Source organism: Urocampus carinirostris, chromosome 5 (assembly GCF_059441175.1).
Source record: "Urocampus carinirostris isolate Australia breed hairy pipefish chromosome 5, RoL_Ucar_1.0, whole genome shotgun sequence".
NCBI classification, from domain to species: Eukaryota; Metazoa; Chordata; class Actinopteri; order Syngnathiformes; family Syngnathidae; genus Urocampus; species Urocampus carinirostris.
Genome location: NC_142353.1, coordinates 43904273 through 43918722, shown reverse-complemented (window position 1 = coordinate 43918722; position 14450 = coordinate 43904273). Strand labels below are relative to the sequence as shown.

The window sequence follows — 14450 nt, the reverse complement described above, 5'->3', positions numbered from 1 at the left end:
GTGATGTGCATCTCTGTAATGAGAAGGGGTGTGGTCTAATGACATCAACACCCTATATCAGGTGTGCATAATTATTAGGCAACTTCCTTTCCTTTGGCAAAATGGGTCAGAAGAGGGACTTGACAGGCTCTGAAAAGTCAAAAATAGTGAGATATCTTGCAGAGGGATGCAGCACTCTTAAAATTGCCAAGCTTCTGAAGCGTGATCATCGAACAATCAAGCGTTACATTCAAAATAGTCAACAGGGTCGCAAGAAGCGTGTAGAAAAACCAAGGCGCAAAATAACTGCCCGTGAACTGAGAAAAGTCAAGCGTACAGCTGCCAAGATGCTACTTGCCACCAGTTTTGCCATATTTCAGAGCTGCAACATCACTGGAGTGCCCAAAAGCACAAGGTGTGCAATACTCAGAGACATGGCCAAGGTAAGAAAGGCTGAAAAACGACCACCACTGAACAAGACACACAAGCTGAAACGTCAAGACTGGGCCAAGAAAAATCTCAAGACGGATTTTTCTAAGGTTTTATGGACTGATGAAATGAGAGTGAGTCTTGATGGGCCAGATGGATGGGCCCGTGGCTGGATCGGTAAAGGGCAGAGAGCTCCAGTCCGCCTCAGACGCCAGCAAGGTGGAGGTGGGGTACTGGTATGGGCTGGTATCATCAAAGATGAGCTTGTGGGGCCTTTTCGGGTTGAGGATGGACTCAAGCTCAACTTCCAGTCCTACTGCCAGTTTCTGGAAGACACCTTCTTCAAGCAGTGGTACAGGAAGAAGTCCGCATCCTTCAAGAAAAACATGATTTTCATGCAGGACAACGCTCCATCACACGCATCCAAGTACTCCACAGCGTGGCTGGCAAGAAAGGGTCTAAAGGAAGAAAAACTAATGACATGGCCTCCTTGTTCACCTGATCTGAACCCCATAGAGAACCTGTGGTCCCTCATCAAATGTGAGATTTACAAGGAGGGAAAACAGTACACCTCTCTGAACAGTGTCTGGGAGGCTGTGGTTGCTGCTGCACGCAATGTTGATCGTGAACAGATCAAAGCACTGACAGAATCCATGGATGGCAGGCTTTTGAGTGTCCTTGCAAAGAAAGGTGGCTATATTGGTCACTGATTTGTTTTTGTTTTGTTTTTGAATGTCAGAAATGTATATTTGTGAATGTTGAGCTGTTATATTGGTTTCCCTGATGAAAATCAATAATTGAAATGGGTATACATTTGTTTTTTGTTAAGTTGCCTAATAATTATGCACAGTAAATGTCACCTGCACACACAGATATCCTCCTAAAATAGCTAAAACTAAAAAAGCCCCACTCCAACTTCCAAAATATTCAGCTTTGATATTAATGAGACTTTTGGGTTCATTAAGAACATGGTTGTTGTTCAATAATAAAATTCATCCTCAAAAATACAACTTGCCTAATCATTCTGCACTCCCTGTATATATATATATATATATATATATATGATAATTTATTTTTTATTTTTTTGTGTTCAACATTACTGCTGGGCCACATATTGAATTTATAACAGAGGCTGCCGGCCAGTAAAAAAATAATCACGGGCCGTATCTGGCCCCTGGGCCAGACTTTGGACATGCACGATTGAAAGGAACACTGAGTAAAATTTGACCTCTAGATGTTGCTGTACTGTGTAATGCAACCGAAAACGAATGCTACAAAACACAAGGAAGAATACAAACTCCAGTGACTCAAAGTACCAAACCACACAGTTCTCTACTGATAGTTTATGTATTTTAGCTTATTACTCCAATAAATATTGTGTGTGTTTTTTTTCAATGAATGACGTTTTTGAACACTAGGAGGAGCTAAATTAGAAACAATGTCCCTTTAAGACAGTGCTTCTCAATTATTTTCTGTTACGCCCGACCTCGGAAGAAGAAATCCCCAGAGTATTCAACAGCACCGGGGCCTGAATGGAGAACCTATGGATTTCTTCTTGGCTCTTGGGATCACTAGTAGACTCCAAGCAGGCTCCGAGTAGAAACATAGGGTGGAATTAATATGAGGGAGCAAGTCCATGCATGATTTGGTATCCTACCAACAGAACCTTCAAATCACATCTTAAGCTAACAGGGAGCCAATGCAGGTTAGCTCAAATCGGGGTCATGTGATCAAACTTTCTTGTCTTTGTTCAAAGCCTGGCTGCAGCATTTTGTACCAGCTGTAGGCTCTTGATTTTGGACTTCGGGAGACCGGAGAGTAGGGTATTACAGTAACTGAGACAGGAACTAATAAATACTCGAATACTTTTGTCGGGGTAAGAAGCAAAAACCGGGACTAGTTCAATAAGTGTATCCCACATCAACTTCAAATATGGCCTTGGTAGTATCCATAATCCTTCTATTTCTGTCTTCCACAGATCATTGAGATGCAAATCCAGCGTGCGGCCGGGGAGATGAAGGCATATGTGTCCTCTGATGTCCAGGAGAGGAAAAAAGCCCTCAGGTGACCGTTTACACCATGGGTGTTAAATTCATTGTAGCTCGGCCACATGCTAGAAAAAAACAATCTCACAGAAGAGTAGATTAGAGGGAGAAAGAAATATGGAGAGATGAAAAGGAAAGGAGAGAGAGGGAGAGTGGGAGAAGAGAGACAGAGAGAGAGAGACTGAGAGAGAATGAGAGAGAGAGACTGAGAGAGAGAGATAAGAGAGAGACAGAGAGATAAGAGAGAGAGAAAGAACAATAAGAGAGAGAGAGAGACTGAGAGAGATAAGAGAGAGAGAAAGAAAAAAAAAGAGAGAGAGAGACTGAGAGAGAGAGAGAGAGAGACTGAGAGAGAGACTGAGAGAGAGAGAGAGAGAGACTGAGAGAGAGACTGAGAGAGATAAGAGAGAGACTGAGAGAGATAAGAGAGAGAGAGAGACTGAGGGAGATAAGAGAGAAAGAAAAAAGAGAGAGAGAGAGAGAGAGAAAAGAGAGCGAGAGAGAGAAAAAGAGAGAGAGAAAAAAGAGAAAAAAAGAGAGAAAGAGAGAGAGAGAGAAAAGAGAGAGGGAGAGAAAAAAGAGAGAGAGAGAAAGAGAGAAAAAAAAAATAATTGAAAAGAGAAAGCAAGAAAGTGGTAGGACACAATAAGAGAGAAAAGGAGAGGAAAAGAACAAAAGAGAAAAAAGAAAGAAGTGGAAAAAGAAAGAGAGAGAGAGAAATTGAGTGTGAAATAGAGAGAAAGAAAGTGAGAAAATAAAGAGGGATAAAGAAAGGGAAAGGAAACAAAGAGAAAAGAGGAAGAGAGAAATAAACAGGGAAAAAGAAAGAGACAGGAAGAAAAGAAAAACAGTGCCTTGAAAAAGTAGCTGATTTCCCGGTTTGTAGCACTCACAAAGGTATCATTAAACTCATTTTAATATCACACAGAGACAACCCAAGGAAATACAAAACGCAGTTTTGAAAAGTTGGTTCCATTTATTAAGGAACAAAGAAAAAAACACTTATCCGGCCCCATGTGAAAAAAGTTGCCCCCTCAGGACACACCAAGTTGTCCTGGTCCTGAGGCAGCAAAGCAGCCCCATACCATCATACTGCCACCACCATGCTTTACGGCTGGCATCATGTTCTTTGCGTCAAATGCTGCAAACTTTCGAAAAGGTTCCGTTTTCTTGACTCATCAGTCCACAGGATGTTTCTCCAAAACTTTTGAGGATAATCAAGATGCTTTTTAGCAAATGTGAGAAAACTCTTTGTGTTGCTTTGCTGCCTCAGGACCACAACACCTAGCTGTAGTTGACAGAATAATGATATATGGTGTTTACCGATCCTGAATTCAAGTCAAGTCATGTTTATTTGTGACGCCCTTAATCACAAAGAGTCTCAAAGGGCTGCACAGATCAAAGACTATTGCAAACTACAGACTATTATGACACCATCCCCTGGTCTAAAACCTGATCTAAAAACAGATCCTACCTCTCAGATAGGACGCACTGTGTTAAATAGGGTGAAATGACATCTGAGCCCTTTAATGTTACCTGTGGTGTTCCGCAGGGTTCAGTACTTGGCCCCCTTCACCTGTTTAAGATTATCAAGTGACAGATCACTAAATCGGGAAGAAGTCCCTGGACAGCCACCATGTCGCGGATCTATAGATTTCAGAACTTTAATAAGTGATGTATCAACACTGTCTTTAGAAATTTCTTACCGATCCTGATGGAGAACGTCCGGCCACCAGTTGGTGCCCTCAAACACAGCAGCAAGTCCACCTCTGAATGGCTCAAATTATAGAAAATGAAGTTTCTGGAGAAGCCTAGTCAAAGTCGGGATGGAAATCCAATCAAGAATCTGTGGTGTGACCTTAAACGGACAGTTCTTGCAGATTTGGGACAATGATGCAAAGAAGAATGGGCCAAATGTCCTCCACAGAGTTGTGAAAGACTCATAACCAATGAACATAAGTGTTTGATTTCTGTTATCGCTGACAAAGGAGGCCCAACTGGCTATTAGGTTCAGGGGGCAATGACTTCTTCACATAGGGCCAGATAGGTTTCGAGTGATAAATATGCTAAAAAAAAAAAAAAAACACAGACTACAGTCATTGTTTCTGACTTCCACGCACGTTTTTAGGGAAGTCTACTTGAAGAACATCGCAGAGCAGGAGCTTCTGGGCAAGGTGAGATTTTTCATTCCTTGAACTCTCAGCAAATACCGTGCATGACGCAAATACAGGGGCTTGCGAAAGTATTTGGCCCCCTGGAACTTTGTGACTTTTTGCCACATTTCAGACTTCTAACTTAAAGATATAAAACTGTCATTTCTTGTGAAGCATCAACAAGAAGTGGGACACAATCATGAAGTGGAACACACTTGATTGGATACTTTAAACTTTTTTAACAAATAAAAAACAAAAAAGTGGCTGTGCAAAAAGATTCAGCCCCAGTGAGTTAATACTTTGTAGCGCCACCTTTCGCTGCGATGACAGCTGCAAGTCGCTTGGGGTTTGTCTCTATCGGTTTTGCACATCGAGAAACTGATATTTTGGCCCATTCCTACTTGCAAAACAGCTCGAGCTCAGTGAGGTTGGATGGAAAGCGTTTGTGAACAACAGTTTTCAGTTCTTGAGGTCTGGACTTTGACATGGCCATTCTAACACCTTGGACCTTGGTGAAACATTCCTTTTGCTTTATGTTTTGGATCATTGTCTTGCTGGAAGACAAATCTCCGTCCCAGTCTCAGGTCTTTTGCGGACTCCGTCAGGTTTTCTTCCAGAATGGTCCTCCATTTGGCTCCATCCATCTTCCCATCAATTTTAACCATCTTCCCTGTCCCTGTTGAAGAAAAGCAGGCCCAAACCATGATGCTGCCACCACCATGTTTGACAGTGGGGATGGTGTGTTGTGAGTGATGAGCTGTGCTGTTTCTACGCCAAACATAACGTCTCGCAGTGTTGCCAAAAAGTTCGATTTTGGTTTCATCTGACCTTAGCACCTTCTTCCACATGTTTGGTGTGTCTCCCAGGTGGCTTGTGGGAATCTTTAAACAACACTTTTTATGGATATCTTTATGAAATGGCTTCCTTCTTGCCACTTTTCCATAAAGGCCAGATTTGTGCTGTATACGACCGATTGTTGTCCTATGGACAGATTCTCCCACATCTGCAGTTCATCCAGAGTGATCATGGGCCTCTTGGGCGCATCTCTGATTAGTTATCTCCTTGTATGAGCTGAAAGTTTAGGGGGACGGCCGAATCTTGGTAAATTTGGTGGTCTGATACTCCTTCCATTTCAATATTATTGCTTGCACAGTGCTCCTTGGAATGTTTAAAGCTTGGGAAATCTTTTTGTATTGAAATCCAGCTTTAAACTTCTCCACAACAGTATCTCGGACCTGCCTGGTGTGTTCCTCGTTCTTCATGATGCTCTCCTGTTTTAAACAGACCTCTGAGACTATCACAGGGCAGGTGCATTTATACAGAGACAGGTAGATTCCATTCATCATCGTTAGCCATTTAGATCAACATTGAATCACTGAACTTCTGGACAGAGTTTGACGAATTGAAAGTTTTTTTATTGGTTAAAAAAAAGTTTAAAATATCGAATCAAGTGTTTTCCTTTTCATGATTGTGTCCCACTTCTTGTTGATGCTTCACAAGAAATGACAGTTTTATATTTTGATGTTTGAAGTCTGAAATGTGGCAAAGGGTCCCAAAGTTCAAGGGCTTTGAAAAGAAAAGATGTGTTTTTATCTGGAATGTAGAAGTTACACGAGAAACAGAAGCTGGTGAGGGACAACCACGCTGCCAACATGGAGCAGATGAAGATGTGGCAGGACTTGGAGCAGCTGATGGAATGCAAGAGACAGTGCTTCATTCGGGTGCAGAACGAGGCTTCTGTGGGTCAGGTTATCCAGGAAGGAGGAGAAGATAGGCTCGTGTTGTGAACGCTATTCCTCTCGTCACTGGGTGATACCGGTGATACCAATGATACCGGTGATACGGCGTTCCCACAGAGCCGAATTGTCCCTTTAACGACACGGCTTGATACATCTTCTGCTTTGAATCATGGGTCTCCAACGTGGTCCCCCCCTGAGGACAGTCGAGGTGCTAATGAACCTGTTATGAAAATAGCTCATCAGTTCTGGGTCATTGTGGTTTTCTAGATTCTTTTTTCATTTGTTGACCGTTGAACCCTATTTTTAAGAAGTAACCTGGTAATAACTTAGTAATAACATGGTAAGTTGTAGTACAAAGTCAAATAAATTTCAGTTCCTGGTCTTCGTGGTGTTGGGAATTTAATATTGAAATGTACCGTTTACCAAATTGTTCGAATTAGAAAATGAACAAGAGACCGGCATTTCCACCCGGAGGCAGATTTAATTTCTGAAACAATTTAACTAAGTGAACTCCATCGAATTAGCCGAATTAGTGTCGCTCGAGTCTCCGTCAAGCCTTCTCTCTCGATCTTCTGCTTCCTTCTCTCGGCCCACGTTTTTTCCGCAAGCTGTTGTGCCGGCTCCTCCCATGGGCGTGCCAGGAAAGCCCCCACGTGGGGTACACCCCCTCGTCTCGATGTCTGGAGAAACTCAAAACAGCAGAGCGTTTATCAAAACAACTTTTCCCAACAATGCCTGCCGCCCTGCGTCAGGGTCCTGTTATCAACAGAACTAAACAAAACATTCCGCATTCGGATCAGTCATTGAAGCATCTGCTTCTGACTACCCCTTTTCGAACATCTTATGTGACATTATTTTGTTGTTGACTCATTGTTTTTGTCCTGTTTTTATTTCAATGTTTAAAATAAAGTTTTCATTCATTCATTCAACTTCAGCCTACTCTGTGAAAATCTTCATTGCACTCGATAAATGTAACTTGTATTTAATCGTATAAAATCCTTTATAGTAAAATGTATAAAATCCTTCAGTGGACAAAAAAATCTACTCAAGGATTATTATTTAGGCAACTAATTAAGAGAATATAGTGAGAATCTATTCGTGTATTAAACACATGTATTTATTCTTATTTTTATAGATTTTTTTTAACATGAAACACAAAATTCCAATTAATGGGTTTTATAAAGCATATCGGCAAATAATGTGCAGTTTTAGCTATTTGGCTTACATTTTAGCTTTGTGGCTAGCTATTTTCCTACCTTTTTAGCTATTTTAGCATGCTAGCATTTTATATTTTGCGCACGCTATCTGGCTAACCTTTTTTGCTAGTTCCCAAGCTAAATTTTGGGCTCCTAGCTAGCTAGCTTTGTTTTTAGCTTTCTAACTATTTAGATTATTTTTTTACTCTTATAGCTAGCTATCCTGCTCCCTTTTAGTTGTTTTTCCCTTTTTACCATTCTAGCTAACTATCGAGTTACATTTTAGCGATTTAGCAAGCCATCTAGCTAAGTTAGTATTGTTGAAATTCGCAACAAACGGGGTACCCTTTGCGCTAATAAGTAACCCAAAGTAGCCAAATTCTGGGTTCCTTTTTAGCTAGCTAGCTTTGTTTTTAGCTTTCTATCTAACTATTTAGATATGTTTTACTCTTATAGCTAGCTATCCTGCCCCCTTTTAGTTTTTTGTCCCCGTTTACCATTCTAGCTAACTATCGAGTTACATTTTAGCGATTTAGCAAGCCATCTAGCTAAGTTAGTATTGTTGAAATTGGCAACAAACGGGGCACCCTTTGCGCTAATAAGTAACCCAAAGTAGCCAAATTCTGGGTTCCTTTCTAGCTAGCTAGCTTTGTTTTTAGCTTTCTATCTAACTATTTAGATATTTTTTACTCTTATAGCTAGCTATCCTGCCCCCTTTTAGTTTTTAGTCCCCGTTTACCATTCTAGCTAACTATCAAGTTACATTTTAGCGATTTAGCAAGCCATCTCGCTAATTTCTGATTCTGTTTCCTGTATCGATCCCCGATCCAAGCTATGTTCTCGTGTCCCGGGTACCCGTATCTTGCCCAATTCACTTTCCTGTATCGATCTCTGACTTCCCACTCATCTCGGCTACATGACGTGTTCCGATCTCCAATCCCGCTCCGCCTCCTGTCCCGGCTGCCCGACTTGTTCCGATGGCCAGCCACGCTCCGTTCTCCCGTCCCGGCTGCCCTACTCATCATACTTGAATATGATGTCCGTGACTTCTAAATATTGTACTGTCTGAAACCATCTTTTGGCTGAAATCATCATTGCAGCTCCTTCTGTTGGATGTGCAAGTACGTGAAATTGTTAAATAAACTCTTCTTTTTTCATCTTTTTGGGGTTTTGGGTTGGCATTGGGACTGTATTTGAAACAGTCCTTTTCTTACTTTCACCATTTTCATCATAGAATAAAAGAAAACCATCAGCACACGCGTGAAATCACTCTCCTCCCCCAAACACTCTTACCTCCTACTTGTTCCCTAATAGTCGGGCAGCTGGGACGGGAGAAGGAGCGTGATCGGAGATCAGAACAAGTTGGGTAGCCGGGACGAATGGGAAGTCAGGAAACAGGAGAACGGAGCTTGGATCGGGGATCGATACAGGAAGCAGAATCAGGATATGGGTAACCCAGACCGGAGAACGGAGCTTGGATCGGGGATCGATACAGGAAACAAGAGTCAGGATACGGGTAGCCGGGACAGGAGAAGGGAGCTTGAAACAGGGATCGACACAGGAAACAGGATCAGGATACAGGTAGCCGGGACAGGGGAACGAACCTTGGATCAGGGATCGATTCAGGAAACAGAATCAGGATACGAGTAGCCGGGACAGGAGAAAGGAGCTTGGATCAAGGATCGATACAGGATCAGGATACGGGTAGCCGGGACAGGGGAACGGACCTTGGATCAGGGATCGATACAGGAAGCAGAATCAGGATATGGGTAACCCAGACCGGAGAACGGAGCTTGGATCGGGGATCGATACAGGAAACAAGAGTCAGGATACGGGTAGCCGGGACAGGGGAACGGAGCTTGGATCAGGGATCGACACAGGAAACAGGATCAGGATACAGGTAGCCGGGACAGGGGAACGAACCTTGGATCAGGGATCGATTCAGGAAACAGAATCAGGATACGAGTAGCCGGGACAGGAGAAAGGAGCTTGGATCAAGGATCGATACAGGATCAGGATACGGGTAGCCGGGACAGGGGAACGGACCTTGGATCAGGGATCGATTCAGGAAACAGAATCAGGATACGGGTAACCGGGACAGGAGAACGGAGCTTGGATTGGAGATCGATACAGGAAACAGAATCAGGATACGTTTACCGGGACAGGAGAACGGAGCTTGGATCGGGGATCGATACAGGAAACAGAATCAGGATATGGGTAGGCAGGAGAGGAGAACGGAGCTTGGATCAAGGATCGATACAGGAAACAGGATCAGGATACGGGTAGCCGGGACAGGAGAACGGAGCTTGGATTAAGGATCGATACAGGATCAGGATACGGGTAGCCGGGACAGGGGAACGGACCTTGGATCAGGGATCGATTCAGGAAACAGAATCAGGATACGGGTAACCGGGACAGGAGAACGGAGCTTGGATTGGAGATCAATACAGGAAACAGAATCAGGATACGTTTACCGGGACAGGAGAACGGAGCTTGGATCGGGGATCGATACAGGAAACAGGTCGGGATCAAAACGGGAGCCAAAGTCAAAAGTGCTTGCCTTGCATGTGCTGCAGTTCGCAGACAGACCTACCAGGAACGAACGAGAATGACGTGTTTGAATAGGAGGATGACTAATTAGGGAACGAGTGGCAGCTGGGGCAGTATCTTGTTTCAGACTGATCTTGATGTTTCTGTGATGAGTCTATTTCTAAATTCAATTTAATTCAAAGTGTTTATTGTCATATGCACAGTAAAGAACTACATTTCCCTGCACGCTAAAATTCTTACTTTGCTATCCACACAGCTGCCACCAAAAAGGAAAACCTTCCTAATGATATGTGGAATGACGCATTGGAGTGATTGGTGACATCGTACGGACACGTATTTACTTCTTTGCTAGCCGTTGGAATATTAAGGGGTTAATAAGTTAGACTGAACCATCCGACTGTTTTGTTGACGCTCCCACAGTAGGGCCTTATAGTCCGGTGTGCCTCATGTATGGAAAATACAGGACCAAAAACGATTTTTGGGGGGGTTGCGCCCAATGTTCACATGAAAATCTAGCCAGCTCACAAAAATCAGGGCTCGAAATTGCTAATTAAGAAGCGAATTAAGTCAAAGTTACAGTGCATAAAGGTAAAAATACAAGGGTTCCCCTGATACTGTGTTCTAAATGCGGTATTTGGAAGTCAAGGTCGAAGTAGTACAAAGTTGAGTAAAGTCAGTAGAGTTTTTCGAGAACCGGCTTCTTCGGCTCGGCTCACTAAAAAGAACCGGCTCTTTCGGGTCCCAAACGGCTCTTCGGGTTGTTTTTGCTTCTTTAATCCCTACACAACCAAATATTTTGTAAAATTATGCACAAAATGACTTACAGGAAGGGGGGAATAGAACAAAAAAGAAAAAAATACCAAAATGAAAAAGTAGTGAAAAGCTGACAAAAAAGAAGGAAAAATTCAGAAAAAAAGACAGAAAAAAAGAATAGAAAGAATCAAAGGAAAAAAGTAAATAGAGAACAAAAAGAAAAAAGTAACAGCTAGGAAAAATAAACACAATGAGATTTTTTTTTTAAAGGAATTAAAAAAAATAGAAAAAAACAGGGAAAAAAGAAGAAAAAGTGTGTGTTGCATTCAAATAATTTCCAATGTTACCAAGTCAATCTTGTTGCCAACATTGTACTTCCACAAAAAAATGGGATTAAATACAGTTGTGTATCGTGCAACCGACTCAATAAGCCCCCAAAAATGCTAGTATTATGTGACAAAAGATACCAGGAAAAAAAAGAAATGAAATTTTGTGAAAGAATTGTAAAAACAAATGACGTTTGTAGGCCGTACAACCTTTGCAATAGTGCATGAGTCAATTCATTCAAAAGGAAAAATAATTTTGCATTGCCGGAAACTCCGCAAAATGTAACTGGATGTCAAGTTTCGTACATGTTTGATCATGATTTAGTTGCCACACTTGGGATTGCCGTTGCTCACTGTTGTTTCAAGCGTTGCTCACCGACTTTGTGTGAACGCTCAGACCCCTGGAAAATTACAGGGAACATTGGTTGGTGAAAATACGGTAAATAAATCTTTGCCCCAAGCATGACGTACATCACCTGCTATCACATCTCAATAAGGCCCTTCGACCAAGATGCTTTCAAAATAATCCGATACTTCACAGTTGGACACCAACATGCAGCCATTGTGTTTGGCACAAGACCCTGATGCGTTTGCTGTCATCGGGAGATTAGAAAAAGATACCCCGTAACCTTGCTCAAGACATTATTTGGAACATGAAGCATGAGACCGATAAATCATGTCAGTGTTGCGCACCAAACTTTATCCGGGGAGTACTTTAAAACGATAGGCGATACGTCTGAATGTGGGTGTGAATCGGTGACGTACGCTGAACTCTGTGTCTGGTGAGGCAAAAAAACAGTTAGCATTAGGTGAAAATCAACAAAAAATTGGTCATTTCTTCAGTGTCAATAATAAGTCGAAACATAAAGCAGAAAGTGGTAACAACGGCGATGATTCCGGCACGAAAAAACGGCTGAGAAATTCTTCGGAAGACCGCGGAGGCAAGGAAAACACGCGTGTTGAAGCCAACGATTCGACGAAAGATAATAAACAAAAGAATACTCCTAGCAAGAAAAGGACTTTTCTGCCTAAATGGACTTAATTATATTCCTGGTGACGCTATGAGGAGGATGATAATGGAGGCTACATGTTCTGTGATGCGTGCACCCAGCGTGACAAAAAAACTGGATTGCATCAATCATTTCGCAATACGAACTTTCAGAAAAGCACATTGGGTCGGCACAACGACAATGAAAACCACAAATGAGCTATGGAAATTCCGTCGCTGCAATTGGACCTTGAGAAGGCATTACAACTGTGACGGGACAGCAAACCACGAAGAATATATGAACTGAAAAATCTGAAGTGATAACTGATTTGTATTATCAATAAACTGTGATGATTAAAACTGAATGGACATATAGATTTATATTATATATTTGTCGCCGATTTAAATTTTCAACCCTGATAACACTAAATTTTGGGGAGCCATAGATCTCTGTCGGGACCCATAGATTTTTGAGCATGCCAGTCCCCGGGACCCATCACTTTTCACAGCTCAAATGAACGCTGCTATAGCATAGAAATAGGTTTGATTAGAATATCTTAACTTAAAAATGATTTTGTCATGATTACCGATGTGCTTCACCTGTGCCCCTTCCTTTGGCTCCCTGTCACTTTAAACCCAGTCCTGTCAATCCCCTGTTGTCAGTCCGTCTGCGAACCTCAGTTTACTCGAGACAAGCTTTTTGACCCTGACTCACTCCTGTTTTGCTTCCGATCCACGACTACGCTCCGTTCTCCCGTCCCGGCTTCCCGACTTGTTCCGATCTCCGACCAGGCTTCGTTCTCCCGTCCCGACTGCCCGACTTGTTCCGATTTCCGCTTCGTTCGTGAGGGCTTCCCGCTCTTACTATCCAGCGAGCACCGGATCGCTGTCTTTTTCCTCTCGCCCTGACTCCCCCGATACCTTAATAAAGCATCGTGTGAACCGTTACGCATTTGGGTCCCCTGCTGGTTCCGTTGGTGACAATAATAATAATAATAATAATACGCAACCGTGGTCTTCTTACATCTGTGAGTGTAGTAAATCCAACCGTGTCAAATATTGACACATCCCAAAACACGCAATAATTCCAACAAATAAAAACAAATCCGCAGAGAAGCATCTGCTTGTTGCTGTCTGTTTAGCCTCATAATTCCTGTTTACAAATACAGACTAGCAGGGTTGGGTAGGGTTACTTTAACTGGATTACTTTCAATGACTTTTGGATTACTCTAATACCAAATATGCTAATAAAAGACAAAAGAAACTAAATAGGAATCAAATGATGACTCACAACAGGTGGTAAGCTTTCTCTCCTGGCTTTGATCTCTTTGATCTCCGGCAAAACCAGGGTGGGGTAGGGTTACTTTAACTGGATTACTTTCAATGACTTTTGGATTACTCTAATACCAAATATGCTAATAAAAAACAAAATAAACTAAATATGATTCAAATGATGACTCACAACACGTGGTAAGCTTTCTCTCCTGGCTTTGATCTCTTTGATCTACAGCAAAAGTTTATTCTGTCTTTTATTAGCATATTTGGTATCGGAGTAATCCAAAAATAATTGAAAGTAATCAAGTTAAAGTAACCCTACCCAACCCTGCAGACTAGTGAAAAGTGTTTTTCTCCAGGCCGTAAAGCAACCTAACTTCTGATTCACATCTTTTTCGGCCAATTGCAGGCTTTGTTTTGGCCAGCTTTAGCCTATGGGAGCCTGTATATGCTATTCTCCGAATAACTTTAGCCGATAGTCACGAATAGTGACCGCAATAATGCCGACAAATAAAAGCTACATATTTCCTGTTTACAAATACAAACTAGTAAAAAGTGTTTTCTCCATGCCGTAGAGCAGGGGTGTCAAACTCATTTTAACTCAGGGGCCACACGATAGAACAAACATTCTGTCGGGGGCCGGACTAGTAGATTAAAGAAAAAGAAAAAGAGAGAAAAAGAAGAAAGAGAAAGAGGGAGGGAAAAGGAGAGACGGCGGGACAAAGAAAGAAAAAGAGAGAGAGGGAGAGAGCGTGAGAAACAAATGATAAAAAGTCATGAGAGAGGGGGAAAAGAAAGGGAGAGGAAGAAAGAAATCCAAAGAGAAATAGAAAGACAGAAGGAGAGAAAAGAGAAAAGAAAGCGCGAAGGGTAGGAAGAGAGAAAGAGTGAAAAGGAAAAAAGGAAGTTACAGCAAAATAAGTTAAAAGAGAGACACAGAGAGAGAAATAAACAAAAAGCAACAAAGGAAGAGAAAAAGAGAGACACTGAGAGTGAAAGAGACAGAGAGTGGGAGAA

General features: G+C 42.1%; 1 protein-coding gene across 1 annotated transcript in view; it reads left to right on the top strand.

The window, feature by feature from the left end:
* The window catches only part of ift81 (intraflagellar transport 81 homolog), a 56465-nt gene extending 49191 nt beyond the window's left edge, over nt 1-7274 (top strand). Inside the window, exons 16-18 of the mRNA XM_088336937.1 lie at nt 2387-2472; nt 4582-4627; nt 6211-7274. Of these exons, the coding sequence (XP_088193063.1) occupies nt 2387-2472; nt 4582-4627; nt 6211-6393 (315 nt within the window). The 3' untranslated portion in view covers nt 6394-7274. The remainder of the gene's footprint in view (nt 1-2386; nt 2473-4581; nt 4628-6210) is intronic.
* Nucleotides 7275-14450: the final 7176 nt, after the last annotated feature.